Here is a 14,460-nt window from a genome sequence, read left to right as displayed (position 1 = left end):
CTTGACGCACACTGGAAGGCCATTCTGTAGACTCAACCTATCTGTTATTCTGGCCCTGCAAAGAGAGCACCGTGGCAAGGTGACAGGACACAGTACAGGGCACAGTGTGCGATCGAGAGGAGCTGCAAATGTATGGTACAAGTTATCTAAATACGTTTGTCTGTGTATGTACACAGATTATCTAAATATGACGTCTATCTGTGTATGTACACAGGTCATCTAACTATGAAATATGTCTGTGTCATAACTATATGTAACTAAAATGGAAATGTATACGAATATATTAATAACTAGTGATTGTCCAAATAAAGGCTAATGTGATGTAAATTTTCTCTATCATATATATTGACATTTCTGAAGCGTGTCCTCATTATAACCTAGTTTGAGAATTTTGCGGCTTTTCTCCTTGAACTGGCATGATGCAGTCAGAAGACTCCCCGTGAAGAGTCCCACTTATCAGTTGAAAAACAACAGTCTCCAACTGGAAGTGTTTAGGGAACTCTGGTGGGGAGTGTTTTTCCCCAGACAACGTCCAACTCAGCACAAGGGACTTCCACACAGCAGTGCAATATATCATCACAAAAATACCACTGTTATCGTAGGTCATTGCAGTAATGCAACATTTTCATTGGGATTTGTCAAAAACGGAGTGTTGAGCTAACTAACTCTGAGGAGAATATTTGGGGAGATAGCAGCAGTTGAACTTGAGCTGGAAAGTATTCTGTCTTCACTTCAGTAATAACAAGAATTTGATGCTGTTTGGGTGTCAGATGTGTGTATGTCTGGACGTGAGTGGAAGAGACGCACACACGCATGCACACACACACACACACACATCCATGCCTTTGTGTGGGTATGCATACAGTACGACCCCGTGCATGTGTGTATAACTCATGCATAATATTTGTGACTTACAGCGGAGCAGGCTGGTGGATGAGTGTGAACTGATGGAGTGGAGCCAGGACATTGAAACGGGGGACACAACACCGTGGGACCCAACACCGTGGGGCCCTACCAGAGACACAGACACCCCTCTCTCTGAAGCTGCCCTATCAGAACTACTGCAAGGTGCGTACACCCCCAGCTTCAGCAGGCTAGAGAGTGGGGACTGGGCGGAATAAGACCATCAGCACTGGATGTGTACATATATCACTACCCATTACAGTGTGTGCAGTGTGTAAAGCTGTTACAGTGTGTGCAGTGTGTAAAGCTGTTACAGTGTGTGCAGTGTGTAAAGCTGTTACAGTGTGTGCAGTGTGTAAAGCTGTATTGGGTGTTCAGAGCGTCTAGGAAACTGTAGAGCTGTGCTTCATATTAATGTAGATACATGAACTATAGCCTGCATACAGAATGATTATGACGGCTTCTTACAATTTGCCAATAATAATTTTGATGCAGGGTGTTTGTTGTTATCCTCAATTTGCCAATAAAATAAACTATACTTGATTCTTTCCATTTTATCATACAGTAGTCTCCCTGTTTTTCTATATGCTGTTCTATGGTGTGCTTTTGTTTGTATTTGTGCTTATGGCTCTGCAGGAAAGAGTTGAAAAAGTGAATATCCGCACACTGGAGCAGCTCCAAATATTTAATGATGACTACAACAACGTTTCAACCCACGCAGTGGCTCTTCATCAGACAGTGGCTCTTCATCAGGCAGTGGGTCTTCATCAGACAGTGGGTCTTCATCAGGCAGTGGCTCTTCATCAGGCAGTGGCTCTTCATCAGGCAGTGGCTCTTCATCAGGCAGTGGCTCTTCATCAGGCAGTGGCTCTTCATCAGGCAGTGGCTCTTCATCAGGCAGTGGCTCTTCATCAGGCAGTGGCTCTTCATCAGGCAGTGGCTCTTCATCAGGCTAATGACTCATTTGCCAGAAGAAGAGCTTTGGAGCTCTTCATTTGGAGCTGCTCCATATTCACTTTTTCAACCTTTATGTACAGTATATCTGTATCCAGCACCTGGCCTCAAAACAGGTTGGATGTGCAAACATACTGTACTCTTTATTGATCTGCAGGAAAGAGAACAGCAGGGCATCAGTATGGTGGATGAGAACATTGCTGTGATTATATCTAATAACTGGCTATGGTGACCATAGAATGTTCTTCTGCACACATTACAACTAAGCCATAGCACTGGGGGCGTGTGGGTTGAGGGGTGTTTGAGCACTAGCATGTACTAGCCTAAGTCCTCTATCATGAAATCTAGTGTGTCTGTGTTGGTAATGAGTGGCTCAGACATCAGACATGGCTGCTAGCGGGGACAGAGGGATGATGGTGTGCTCCACAGGAGCGGTAGCCAGACCCAGTTCAACTCCCACCCCTAATATGCAAGGCATTCCAGTCATTCCTGCCTCTATAGGTGACCTGCTTCAGAACGGGATAAGATAAGTAGCATCTTCTGAAAGTGGACCTCCTCGATCTTAACATTTCATTATTTCGAAAACCAAGATTCCATCAACAAAAGCTTTGAGAACCGATGCCTTTGGTTTGTTTTGGAGCTTTGTGGAGCTGTTGACATGGTTCCTATTTGCTCCTGCTTGCACGGCTAGTCTGCACCTGGCTGACCTCGGTCTAGAGGTCCTGCCTTTCCTCTCTCCTGGCACTGGACACCTACGGGCCTGTACGTCTCACTCTTCACCTCACCCGCACATTCTGACCCTGTGCTCTTAACTCTAAGCTGCAGGAATTATCTCACATTCCATTGGACTGAAAACACATTGGCCAGGTGAGCCTCCAAGGTCAAACCCCAACCCGAGCCTTGCTATCAGTGAAGCCTGCAGTACTATCTGTCCAGGAATCTGCACTGCAACCTCACAGGTCCACAGGAGCGCACGCAAACACAACTGAGAGCATTTTTTTCTTAGACCGCCTGCCATATATGGATCACTTTGATTGCAATAAATCAGATTTTATGGAATTCTTTGCCAGAATAAGAGTAAAACGAATCACAGACATCATATTAATCATATACTGTAGATTTTGTGATGATTCAAAAGAAATATGTATGCCGTACCTGTGTCTCTATTACAAATATCATCCATGCAATGTTTTTCCAGAAGGGAAGATATACTACTCATTTGGGGTAATGGAAACACCATGAGCGCAATATGGTCTACTAACCTCCATTCCATAAGAATGAGGTCAGTTCTAATGTAAAGAGACCCGCAGTGAACGGACGCTGTCTGGGTTTTCTGGCACGACCCTGACTCCTGCTTGGCCCTGTGAATGATCTAAATGAACAGTCTGAGCTGTTTGCACATGATAAACCCATGTTTATATGAAAACGGTAGAATTTAAATGCATACACTGCATACCGATTGATGAGAGTGGACCATAGCCAGCCAACATTGACATAACTTAACTGTCTTTCTTTTCTTTTTTTCCAATATTTTTTTTTAGCAATTTACAGAACACCAACAAACAAAGACGAACAAACACAGATACAGGAAATGAAAAAAAGAAAAAGAAAAAAAACATACATATACATCGACACTCCAATATTACAACATGGTGCTACCAGCTGCATAAAGTGCTTATGTGCTTGTAAACAATGTTATGCATGGGATCCCACACCCCCTTGTGTGGGGTCCATGAGAGACCAGCCGGGCGAATCACCTGTCGCCCCCAATCTCGTTAAGGTATGCCATAACCCTTCAGCCTGTAGGCCTTAGAGTACCAGTCAGATTTTTTGGCCGAGAATCCGGTCAGCGAAGGGCAGAACCAGAAGGCATGAGACAGAGTGCCCTCCGACACCTGACACCTGTCACACAGTGATGAGACAGACGGGTAAATCTTGTGCAACTTATGCTTAGAATAGTGAAGACGGTGAGTGACTTTAAAGTGGATCAGTTGGTGTCTACTTTTAACTGAGCAGAGTTGTATCACGGACAGACTCCTCTCCTCTTCAGTAGATCAAGAGATGCTAAATGACCATCTATGTATGTTTAGGATCTCTGGGTATGGTCAAGCCAAGACAGGTGAGGTGGTGCTTTGCCAATTTGAATGGGAGATTTTCCAGGAAACCGGGGGTGAAGACATCAGAGAGAGGCATAACGTCACTCTTTGTCCAGTTAATTGTGTATCCAGACAGCTTACCGAAGGAGGTGATTCATTTTAGGAGAGGGGGGATACATTTTTCTGAATTATGTAGGTAAATTATTACATCGTCGGCGTACAAACTGATATGTGTCTCAATACCTCAGACCTCCAGGCCTGCAAGGCTTGGGTGACTATGTATTTTTAGGGCAAGGGGGTAACTGTAACTTTCTTATATTGAGTGAATTTATCAGAGTGCAGCATTCCTTATGTCTAGCACTCACTTGGAAGGTTGTCATTTGAAGGTGTAGGAGATGCCTATGTAATGTGTCATCAGATCTGGATGGACATGCTGTTTAAGTGGGCTATACTTTATGTTGAGTTTTCCTGCTGTTGACTCCCAAGGATACTCCCTTTCTCCAAGGCTTCACCAGACTCAACTAATGGATTCCAGTTGGTGGACACAGTATCACAAGACTCAACTAATGGATTCCAGTTGGTTGACACAGCAGGGCTCGGCTCCTTTTGCCTTTCTGGGGAGTAGACTTCAGTGAGCAGATAACATGACCAATAATCGCTGAAAGTGAAGCTTAGGTCTCAAACTATTCAACCAATCATTCAAGTTATTGTCTATGTCAAGTTATTGTCTGTTTCCTTAAAAAGCACAGAAAGACACTAAACAGGGGTTTGTTTTTTTCCTTAAGTGTTTATTGTTCAGTTGACATTACAAAATAACTGGCAGGAGTATAAACAACATTTTGAGGGTAGAAACTATGGTACAAATGTTTATAGAAAAGCTTCACTAATAATAAAAAAAGACAAATACAAAACCAAAACAACAAAGACATCCTCATGTCAGTGTGCAAATGAGTTTATACAGACAGAAACGCTTCCGTATGAGGCCACGTTTCTTGATAAATTATTTAAATAGCATATATCTACACAAATGAAATAACCTCTTGACATAAAACAAACACAATAATTTATCAAAACTGCACAGGACATACATATAGCACAACATATTCAAGAAAACATTTCTTTCATCCATCACGTTCCTGCTGGGCCCTTTTTTGCTCCAAAAATATCTTACAGCATATAAATGATTGTACTAAAGTCTTGCTAAAAATGAAGAAGAAGCCAACCAATTTATACTCTGCTGGTACGAAAAGATATTCTTGTGTTTTGCTGGCCTCAATACAAAAAAGAAATGAGGTAATATTTGTACATAAAGGGTTTCCTTTGATTTTCCCTTGTCAGAAATGTAGACATATGCTCAGGCACACCAGTCATGCATACTGTGCAGGAAAATGATATCTAGAGATATGTGATGCCCACCTTTTACTTTTCTGGAAGACTTTGGTCAAATGTAATTGCTATACCTTGCCATGAGAGGACTTTATAAAGTATAAGATTCCAGTTACTTGGAATGGGTTGCTGACAATTTATAGGATGGAAAGATGCAGAGATGACTGAAAATGAAATACCCTCTGACAACTAAATAAATAAGAACCTATGTACAACCATACTAACAAAGGTCTGGTCTCATGACAGGACTGGCCTGGCTGTTAATGTCCCTTGACACTTTAAGTAAAGATCAGAGATGATATATTAATAACTACTGTTCCAAAGCAGTGTAGACCTGCTTTGGGGCCCTGTGCTTTCCTGAATTTTGTGCTCTCTCCTTGTTTCTTCCTGAGAAGACTAGTTATACTCATGGGCCAGCCCTAAGCCTTGGCTACATTGAAGACCTTGTACAGGTCTGCAAGACTGTGGGGGGAGGGGGGTCATCAACAGAAAATATGACTGGTTGTCTTCATTACTATGCTCTTGTTACAAAACACACATGCACACACACACAAACAACATTCACTCTCGATAGTAACAGTCAGTCCATACTGTCCATGGTCCCTCGACAGTTCCTTCAAGGGACATTATTGCCCCAGCCTAACAAAGTTCTGCTTTCTTCATATTGAAACAAGTATCTTTGAGTCCACAGCAGATCTGAATTAATGCAAAAAAAAAAAAAATCCCTTTGGACCCCCATCCGGAGAGGAATACCACCAGCCGACTACAGCTCAGGAGTGCATAGCAGTTTGTGTGGCCCTCCTTCAATGCGGATCATAGCAACAAAGTGAGAGGGCCAGTTTCCTCTGAGCAGTGCTGTGCTCACAGTCTGTGTTGGGTGCAGTGGTGCAGATTCATCATCAAACTTTCATTTGGCTTAAGTCCTGAGGTCAGTTTACCTCATATCAACTCACTTGCTCTCCATTCCATCAGTGTGCATTTCTCAAAGGAAAGAGTTAAATAGATATCCCAGGTCTCATATTTTATAGTCATATTGACACAGACAGGTACATTCGTCTGGAAGGTTCTCTGTGGTCCGATTATATATCTGAAAGAAATTAAGGACAGAAAACATGTTACAGTCAAATTCCAAGGTCATTACAGCATGCATTTTGCATTTCAAACTGTTTCTAGTGTGCTGCACAAGACTCTTACCTCTGCATTCATATTTGAGGTCCGAGAAGTAAACCATCTCCTGAGAGAAGACGTACAGGCCTAGTCGTCCACCAGCGTATGTCTTGTCATAGATGTTTCCAGAATCGGCCATGATTCTCTTGCCTTCATACATTATCACTCTAAATAAGACACAGTAATTATGTCAGCTCATTAGCATTTTAAGAGTAATTGTGATTTTGAAGGCAATTGAAAGGTGTTCTTTTGAGGAATATGGGACTCACCGAATAAGTCCAGTCTTGGGTCTGTGGATCAGAGTCCATCTGTAGGCAGTGTAGTCCTTCCAGCCAATGTTCTTGGGGTCGTGCCACAGAGTGCGCACCTGCAGAGGAGGAATTGCAAATGTTACATTTTGAAAAGTGTAAAATGTTGTACTAACCTCTATCTTATGTCTCTAACTTTGGGCCATTGAATCGAAGCTCACCTGTCCTGCAGTGTCTCCGGTGTGCCAGAGGGCGTTCCTCAGGTGCTCGCCAGGCCCAGTGGTGGAGTTGACCACTTTGATGGACAGGCCAGAGTAACCCTGAGCTCTTGTGGGCGTGTGTGACCAGTATGTCTGTGTGATCTGTTTCCACATCACTGTGTAGAAGCGGGAGCTGGATTGGTAGCCAAACACGAACCCAGCGTAGTCATCATCTCTGTCCGTGTTGATGAAGAATGTTCCACTGAAGTCCACTGCGTTGAACTCATCATAACCTGAATATGAACAGGAGATGGTTTAGAGATGACTAACTACTTTGCATCTGTCTACTCTGTTTGCAGTATGGTGACTGTAACATAATTATTGCAGTTATTCCTGTTATAGTCTATTACGTACCAACAGCAATGCCAGGGTCACAGTTGACAGTCTGCACCAACTCCTTGCCCTGATGGCGGACCACCCAGTTGGGGTCAATCTGGGATGTGCCCTTGGGGTCCAGAGGAACCATCTGGAATCTGCGGAAGTCTGTTTCACTGATGGCAAAGTTCTCTGGACACACGTCATAGATGTCCAGGATATTGTCTTGGTCAAAGTCATCTTTGCAAATGTCACCACGACCATCGCCTGAAAGGAAAATATACATATTTAGATGTGGGAATTACAACAATGGAAATGACAGAGAAGATTTTCTGTAGGAGAAAGTCCAATGCTCTGAGACATTTTATGCATTGGCCCAGTGAATGACAGTTGAGCCAATGTAGAGAGTGACTCACCATCAGAGTCCAGTTGATCAGGGTTGAAGGCCAGTCTGCAGTTGTCTTTCTCATCAGGAATGCCGTCATTGTCATCATCATGGTCGCAGGCATCACCCTTGCCATCTTTGTCATGGTCAGCCTGGTTGGCGTTGGCGATGTAGGGGCAGTTGTCCAAGTTGTTCTGGTGACCATCCTCGTCAATGTCCTGGTTGTTGTCGCACTTGTCTCCCACGAGGTCTGAGTCGGAGTCGATCTGTAGGAGAATGGAATTCCTTTATTACGAGATTTCTCAAAGACTGTCTCTTACACTATAGAGTGCTTGTCCTCACGTCAATGAGCCTTCACTGTTTTTCACCAGCCTCAATATGAGACTAGCTATTCTGGACATTTTTAATGTAGCCCCTTGTCTTCAGGTATGCTAGCAATGTCCCTTCAGACAAGAATCCAGTGTCCTTGCACCTTGGCAAGATTACGCACATGCATTCATATCTGTTCCAAAGGTGGATGAATAGAGAAAAGAAGAGGGAGCATGGCACTTTTCCCCCCCTCAACGCTTTCACATTCCTCTCTCTAATTAGGGCATAACACAGGTGCAATCGGTGGCCTTGATCCTGTGTCCAGGGGGAGCTTCTACATAGTTACATGGGAGATTAAACTATCTGCCTAAGGGGGACTTGTAATGGAAAGGTGAGAGGTGAATGGTGAGATCTGACGTTACCTGATCAGGGTTGTGCTCCAGAGGGCAGTTGTCACAATGGTCTCCCACCCCGTCCCTATCAGTGTCTCTCTGGTCCACGTTGTAAACGTATGGGCAGTTATCACTCTCGTTCAGAATGCCTGTGGAGTGAAAATATGCTTATCTTGGCATACTGGACCATAAAGCTTTGAAGGCTAAGTAATTCATGTAAGATACAGTGGGTGGAATTTGGAGAGATCACTTACCATCACCATCAATGTCAATAGCGCAGGCATCACCCTCCCCGTTGTTGTCAGTGTCTGTTTGATCAGTGTTAGCCTCATGCACACAGTTGTCACACCTGTCACCCACATCATCTCTGTCTGCATCATACTGGGCAGGGTTGTACACTCTTGGGCAATTGTCCTAAATTTATAGAGAAATATCAAGAACACAATTGAATTTATAACATAATACAATTGTAAACATTTTGCTACAGGAAGGAGCAACAAAGAACAAAAATTGTGTTTTCAAGAACGTCTTTGTGCTGGAATCTAATACTCCACTGTGAGTTGCTAACCACAGCATTTTTCTTGCCTGGTTTTCCCAATCCACATTAAGAATTATGGGCAACACGCCCACATTGCCTGGCTTCAGGCCCAAATTATATGATACTCTTTATATGCTACTGGCTTTCCACTTGGTCTCTCTGGTGGGAGCATGGAAACATGGAGACTAACATTCCTATTGCCCAGAGGAAGGAGATCTACTCCTGATTGCTGTGTCTGGTCTCTGAGGCAAACAAAATCCTGGGTTAAAAAAAACTGTTGTGACAACTCACCCTATCATCAGGGATCCCATCATTGTCATCATCGTGGTCGCATTCGTCACCCAGGCCATCTTTATCGTGATCTTCCTGGCCAGAGTTGGGAAGCCTTGGGCAGTTATCCTATAAGGGAACAAAGGATTGGTTAAGGAGGCAATCATCACAATAATAGAGTGTGGATGGGTAATAATCCTTTTTGTATTTCTGTCCATGTGGGGTCTGGCTACCTTCTTGCAGTGGTAGGTGGCGTTCTCCACACACGGCAGGTCAGTGTTGGGCCATCCGTCCAAGTCAGTGTCTTCTCCACAGATGTAGCCATTTCCGGCATATCCTGGCTTGCACTCACAGCGGAACATGGAATCGGAGAAGACCCCCAAGTAGATGCAGTTGGCGTTTTTATTGCAGTCATGGCTACCATCTGCACAAGGGTTACGGGGTGTGCAAACCTAAAGGAAAATACAGAGGATTAAGAAATGGAAGCAGCTACCCTAATGGCCACAAATGCTCACGCCCATACACTTGAACAGCAAGAAAGAAATAGCTCAAACCTGTTTTTTAGCGGTGGCCTGCTCCACTCCTCTTCCAAAGGGCTGAGGGCCAGAGTAACGTGAGGGGCAGGGCAGACAGTTGTAACCTGGCTCACTGTTCTCACAACGATGGACCCCGTTATGGGTGTAGCAGGCATCGGGCACCTGTTTACACTCGTCAATGTCCTTGCAGGTGATGCCATTCCCGGTGTAGCCAACTGGGCACCTGCCACACTTGAAGGAGCCATCAGGGAAACTGGTGCACCTGGTGCCAGCAAAGCAGGGGCTTGAGAGACAACCATCTGTAGAGGGCAGAAGTAGTACATTTAAATGCTAATCTGTTCTGCATTGCACCTTATTTTGTCTTTGTAATTGTTCATGGGTGCTTACCAATAGGGCATGCTTCCTTGTTGCACACATGAGACATAGTGGCATCACCAACACAATCCTTTCCTCCATATTTGGGGGCAGGGTCAGAACAGAGACGTTTCCGGGTCTGGATTCCTCCACCACAGGTAACAGTGCAGGTATCCCACAGTGACCAGGGTCCCCAACCTCCATTGACTAAAGAGACAGAAAATGCATTTAAGTATTTCAAAAAATAACATATATTTCCTTGAACTTGACACTCTTACATATTTAAATACTGAAATTCAACTTACTAGGACATGGTGACTTTTGGCACATTTCAGTTTCACGTCCTTGTCCCTGGCAGTCCCTGCCACCCAACTGGGGTGTGGGAGAGTTACAGAGGCGGATGCGGGTGATGACGCCCTCACCACAGGTCACAGAGCATGAGGACCAGGGAGACCAGTGGCTCCAACCACCATCCTGTTTGACTGTGAACAATACACACATGATTAATTCATTATGCTATCAAACGGAGAATATGCATTATGACAATTTATAGCCGTGTTAAGAATGGGAAGTGACTTACAGCGTTTGTCACATTCCTGGGGGTAGCAGTCACGGGTCTGGACAGAGGTGCCCTCACAGTTGCTGTTGATGCGGTCACAGGAGCGTCCACGCTGCTGGATGCCCCTTCCACACGTCACCGAACAATGGGTCCATTCAGACCAGGGAGACCAGCCGTCCTCTGCATAGTCACTCGCTGTAGGGGGGGAAGACATCAATATGAGGACCATTACTTTGGTAAAAGGCTTGGAAAGAAATGAAAATAGTGATAAGATTCTCCAAAATGAGCAGTGCTTACGTGTTCCACAGCGAGGGCAGCACTCTCCATCGGGCACGGTGGCATTAGCACAGGGCATCAGAGGACAGGAGATTTTGCGACAGATTGTAGCAGAGTTCTGTACAGAGGAACACTGGATTTACTACAAGGATCATGACTAGGACTGACTAATTGGCTGGCTACTTCAAGAAAAAGAAAACTAAAAATAGGAAGTACTGCGGATACTGTGCCAAGACTAATTGCTATGTTTCTGAACAGGAGAGTGATCTTTATCAGAGACGGGCTGCTCCTGCTGTGTTGATGTCAAAAGTAAACGTCACTAAAACTCTCCTAACACCTAACTAATTGCGCATACTAATTGCACATACATGAGCACCCTTCACTATGTGTTTTAATGTTGCTAGAACATGCCCCATGCTGCTTTGTTGATATGTTCTGAGGTCTTAAGGCTTTGAGACGGAAGCTATGTGATTATAACGAGAGGTGGTAACATAAACACTAGAGCCTATTATCACTTCATTACAGCAGGTCTTTGCACAGCTGATTCCTGGCTGGTTCAAAAGGTTGCATTCCAGCAGGTGTGTATGACACTTACCTGGCAAGTGCACTCAGTACAGCCATCCACAGTCCACTCGTCTTTATCGTTGTGCACAATGCCATTGTGGAGGCAGACTCCACTGTGGATGTTCATCTGGTTCATTAGCTCTTGGCTGTTCTGAGACTGGGAGCGAAAGAGAAGGAGAAGGGGGGTTCACACACGAGGATGGAAAACATTCACATTGCCAAGGTTCCACTACGAATGAATCACAGGCCGACGCCGTGATGAAGACATTGCTTGACTCTAGCAGAGCAGTTGCAAATGCAACCGACAGCCAAGCATATTTGTGTATTCACATGGGTCTCATTAGGGACTTGGCCCAGGGATTGTCATTACAGGGACTGTCATTATAGGGACAAGTGGCCACGCAGTGGGAAGGCATTAACGGGAAGTAGGAGGGAAAGACATGGAGGAGAGAAAAGGAGACAAAAAGTGAGGGATGACAAAGAGCAGAGACCCAGCTGGCCCTTGGTGCTTACCACTTCACGGAGCTTATTCGACAGCTGCTTAACAACCACACCGAGTCCCTTGAGCTCTTTAAACATGCCGGCGATGTCCTCACAGGATAAGCCACAGACAGTCTGCAGATCTGAATATATAGGAGAGAACAGGCCACTCAATACCTCCACCTCGAATTATTGACATGTGACCAGCGGAAGAGAGACGGCGGCTTGAAGTCTCTTGAGGTGAAGACATGTCTCACCTTTGGCTTTGTGGCCGGTGTAATCAGTCCTAATGGCAGGGCTGGAGCCGTTCACCGGGTTGTCCAGGGTCATGACATCAGTCAAGGCAGCTACAGGGACAAGACAAGTTAGCTTCCAGTCACTGCCTTGTGAACTGCAGCACAGATTACGGCCACACGTCCAACTCTGTGTGTGTGTGTGTGTGTGTGTGTGTGTGTGTGTGTGTGTGTGTGTGTGTGTATGTGTGTGTGTGTGTGTGTGTGTGTGTGTGTGTGTGTGTGTGTGTGTGTGTGTGTGTGTGTGTGTGTAGAATTATTATACTCTCTTATGCAGAAGCACTCAGTTTAATCTATTTCATCTGTTTTTAAGACTTACCTCCACTTTGGCATCCCTTATTTCTCAGTATGGCATCCAGGGTGGTCCCAAAGACAAAGCGCACATTCTGAAGCACTCCCTGAAGGAAGACACGTTAGGCTTAGAGATGGCTAAAACCATTGAACTTTGATTTGGGGTAATTACTTCATTAAGAACCAACAATAAAGCTGTATGTTAAATGCTCTTTCATTACAAATGGAAAAATACACTAAAAGGTACTAAAATTATGTATTCATCATTAGACAAGTAGGCCTAGGCCTTTTTCTTTCCTTTTCTTTTTTCATTTGAGACAAAACAATGTAGAAGTTTGATATTTACCATGAATCTGTCCTTCACATGTGCTCCCTTTCCAATCCTTAGCCGGGCAATGTCTGCAATCTCCTGGGACAGCACTTTATAGATCAAATCCATCTCTTGTACATTGATCTCCTCGCAGCCCACGAAAAGTTGGACACGGTCCTCCTGAACGAACAGTGTGAGGTTCTTCCAGTGTCCCGTGGCCAAATCCGCATCCTCTATGGACACGACTTGCTGCTGGCTGTCGGTGGAGTAGACCACATCCAAAGTGTTGGCCTTGCCGTTGGAAATTATCTCGAAAATGGGTCCAGATCCGTCAGTCTTCTCGATAGCCAAAATGCTGCCTCTTGTCTTCTTGAACTGCTTGAGGTTGACCAGAAGGAGGAAGCCCCTCTCGGCCTGGATGGAGTCGATCAGGTCCCTGAAGGAGTTGTCGGGGACCTGGGGGATCAGGTCTGCGTTCAGGATCTTGTAGGCAGGGCTGTATGGATCTTCACCTTTCACCAAGGTCACTCCATGGTGTCGCTTGTTTACCCGGGCCAGCTCAAATAAGTCATACACACTGTTATCATCCCCACTCTCTGTGAAAGAAGAAAAAAATCATTAACTTTGTTGGTAACATTTCACTTACAACATGGGTATTAATTAGGGCCTTAATTAACAGTTAACTCATGTATCTAATAATCCTTTACTAATGGATGTTCATGATAATTAAATAGGCTATTAATTTATACATGATTTAATAGTTTAGGGTTAGTTAATTAATGGTTATTGTTAACTAACCCTTAATAAGCATTAACTAAAGGTTAGTTAATGTTTATTGTTATTGTAAAGCATTGCCACTTTTTTTAACCCCATAATAATACAGTAGCCCTCAAAAGTCCTCAAAGAAAATCCTTTCCCAATCATAATCCTATGATAATGGCCTAACTGAGGAATATTATAGTGTGATACCATAGACATAGAGTGATGTAGTCACTATAATATAATTTTTAATATCACAAACACGTTATGTATCTAAAGGAATATTAGAATGTTTTCATTACAGAATGTCTTAAAAGTTTTTAACATGTGAAAGAGTATCAGGAGTATATTTTCCACTCACCTGCCAATCTTGCGCCTTCACAGCTCCAAAGCATCAACAGCAGAAAGATGCCACACAGCATCATCTTCAAATCTCAAGTGAGTCCTGTCAACCAAAGAGTAACATACAGGTTCAATAACAGGCTACATTATTAAAAGGAATTATAAAAAATAAAAACGCATTAAAGATGTACTAACCTTTTAAATAAAAATGCCTGTTGGAAATAATTTATTATTATTATTTTTAATCAGTCCTTGCTTGTCCTCAAGATTATTTATCCCGTTTTGTCTTCCTTCAGTTCTTGGAGAAACACATTGGATAGTTACAAAGTCTCTCTCATGTACGCAGAGTTCTTGTTGTGTCCTTATTCCGATGCTTGGACTTATGCTACTGACGCTGTGAATAAGGGCTATTTAAATAGTTTAAGGACATTCCTAAGGTCCCGTCTCGACCAATAAGAGAGCCAGGAGGGGGG

General features: G+C 43.9%; 2 protein-coding genes across 3 annotated transcripts in view; one reads left to right on the top strand and one right to left on the bottom strand.

Moving 5' to 3' along the window:
* The window catches only part of fsip1 (fibrous sheath interacting protein 1), a 41,295-nt gene extending 39,640 nt beyond the window's left edge, over positions 1-1,655 (top strand). Inside the window, exons 10-11 of one of the 2 annotated variants that reach the window (XM_083632561.1) lie at positions 918-1,068; positions 1,540-1,655. In XM_083632561.1, coding sequence (XP_083488687.1) covers positions 918-1,068; positions 1,540-1,550 — 162 coding nt within the window. In that variant the 3' untranslated portion in view covers positions 1,551-1,655. Of the gene's footprint in view, positions 1-917; positions 1,420-1,539 lie in introns of those variants that run through there. The other variant, XM_083632560.1, reaches the window with a different exon arrangement.
* Positions 1,656-4,735: 3,080 nt separating this feature from the next.
* Positions 4,736-14,070, bottom strand: thbs1a (thrombospondin 1a; the record flags this gene model as incomplete). Its single annotated transcript, XM_083632552.1, has 21 exons — positions 4,736-6,426; positions 6,534-6,673; positions 6,776-6,873; positions 6,976-7,247; positions 7,369-7,596; positions 7,746-7,980; positions 8,446-8,564; positions 8,670-8,829; positions 9,245-9,352; positions 9,457-9,675; positions 9,778-10,058; positions 10,147-10,320; positions 10,419-10,595; positions 10,694-10,867; positions 10,970-11,066; positions 11,544-11,669; positions 12,026-12,135; positions 12,250-12,339; positions 12,605-12,683; positions 12,923-13,482; positions 14,007-14,070. The coding sequence occupies 21 exons, from the start codon at positions 14,068-14,070 to the stop codon at positions 6,419-6,421; spliced, it is 3,519 nt and encodes a 1,172-aa protein (XP_083488678.1). The 3' UTR covers positions 4,736-6,418.
* Positions 14,071-14,460: the final 390 nt, after the last annotated feature.

This window comes from Poromitra crassiceps, assembly GCF_964638095.1.
Source record: "Poromitra crassiceps genome assembly, chromosome: 3".
Lineage (NCBI taxonomy): Eukaryota > Metazoa > Chordata > Actinopteri > Beryciformes > Melamphaidae > Poromitra > Poromitra crassiceps.
Note: the sequence above shows the minus strand (reverse complement) of the source record. Positions and strands in the feature narration are given on the sequence as shown.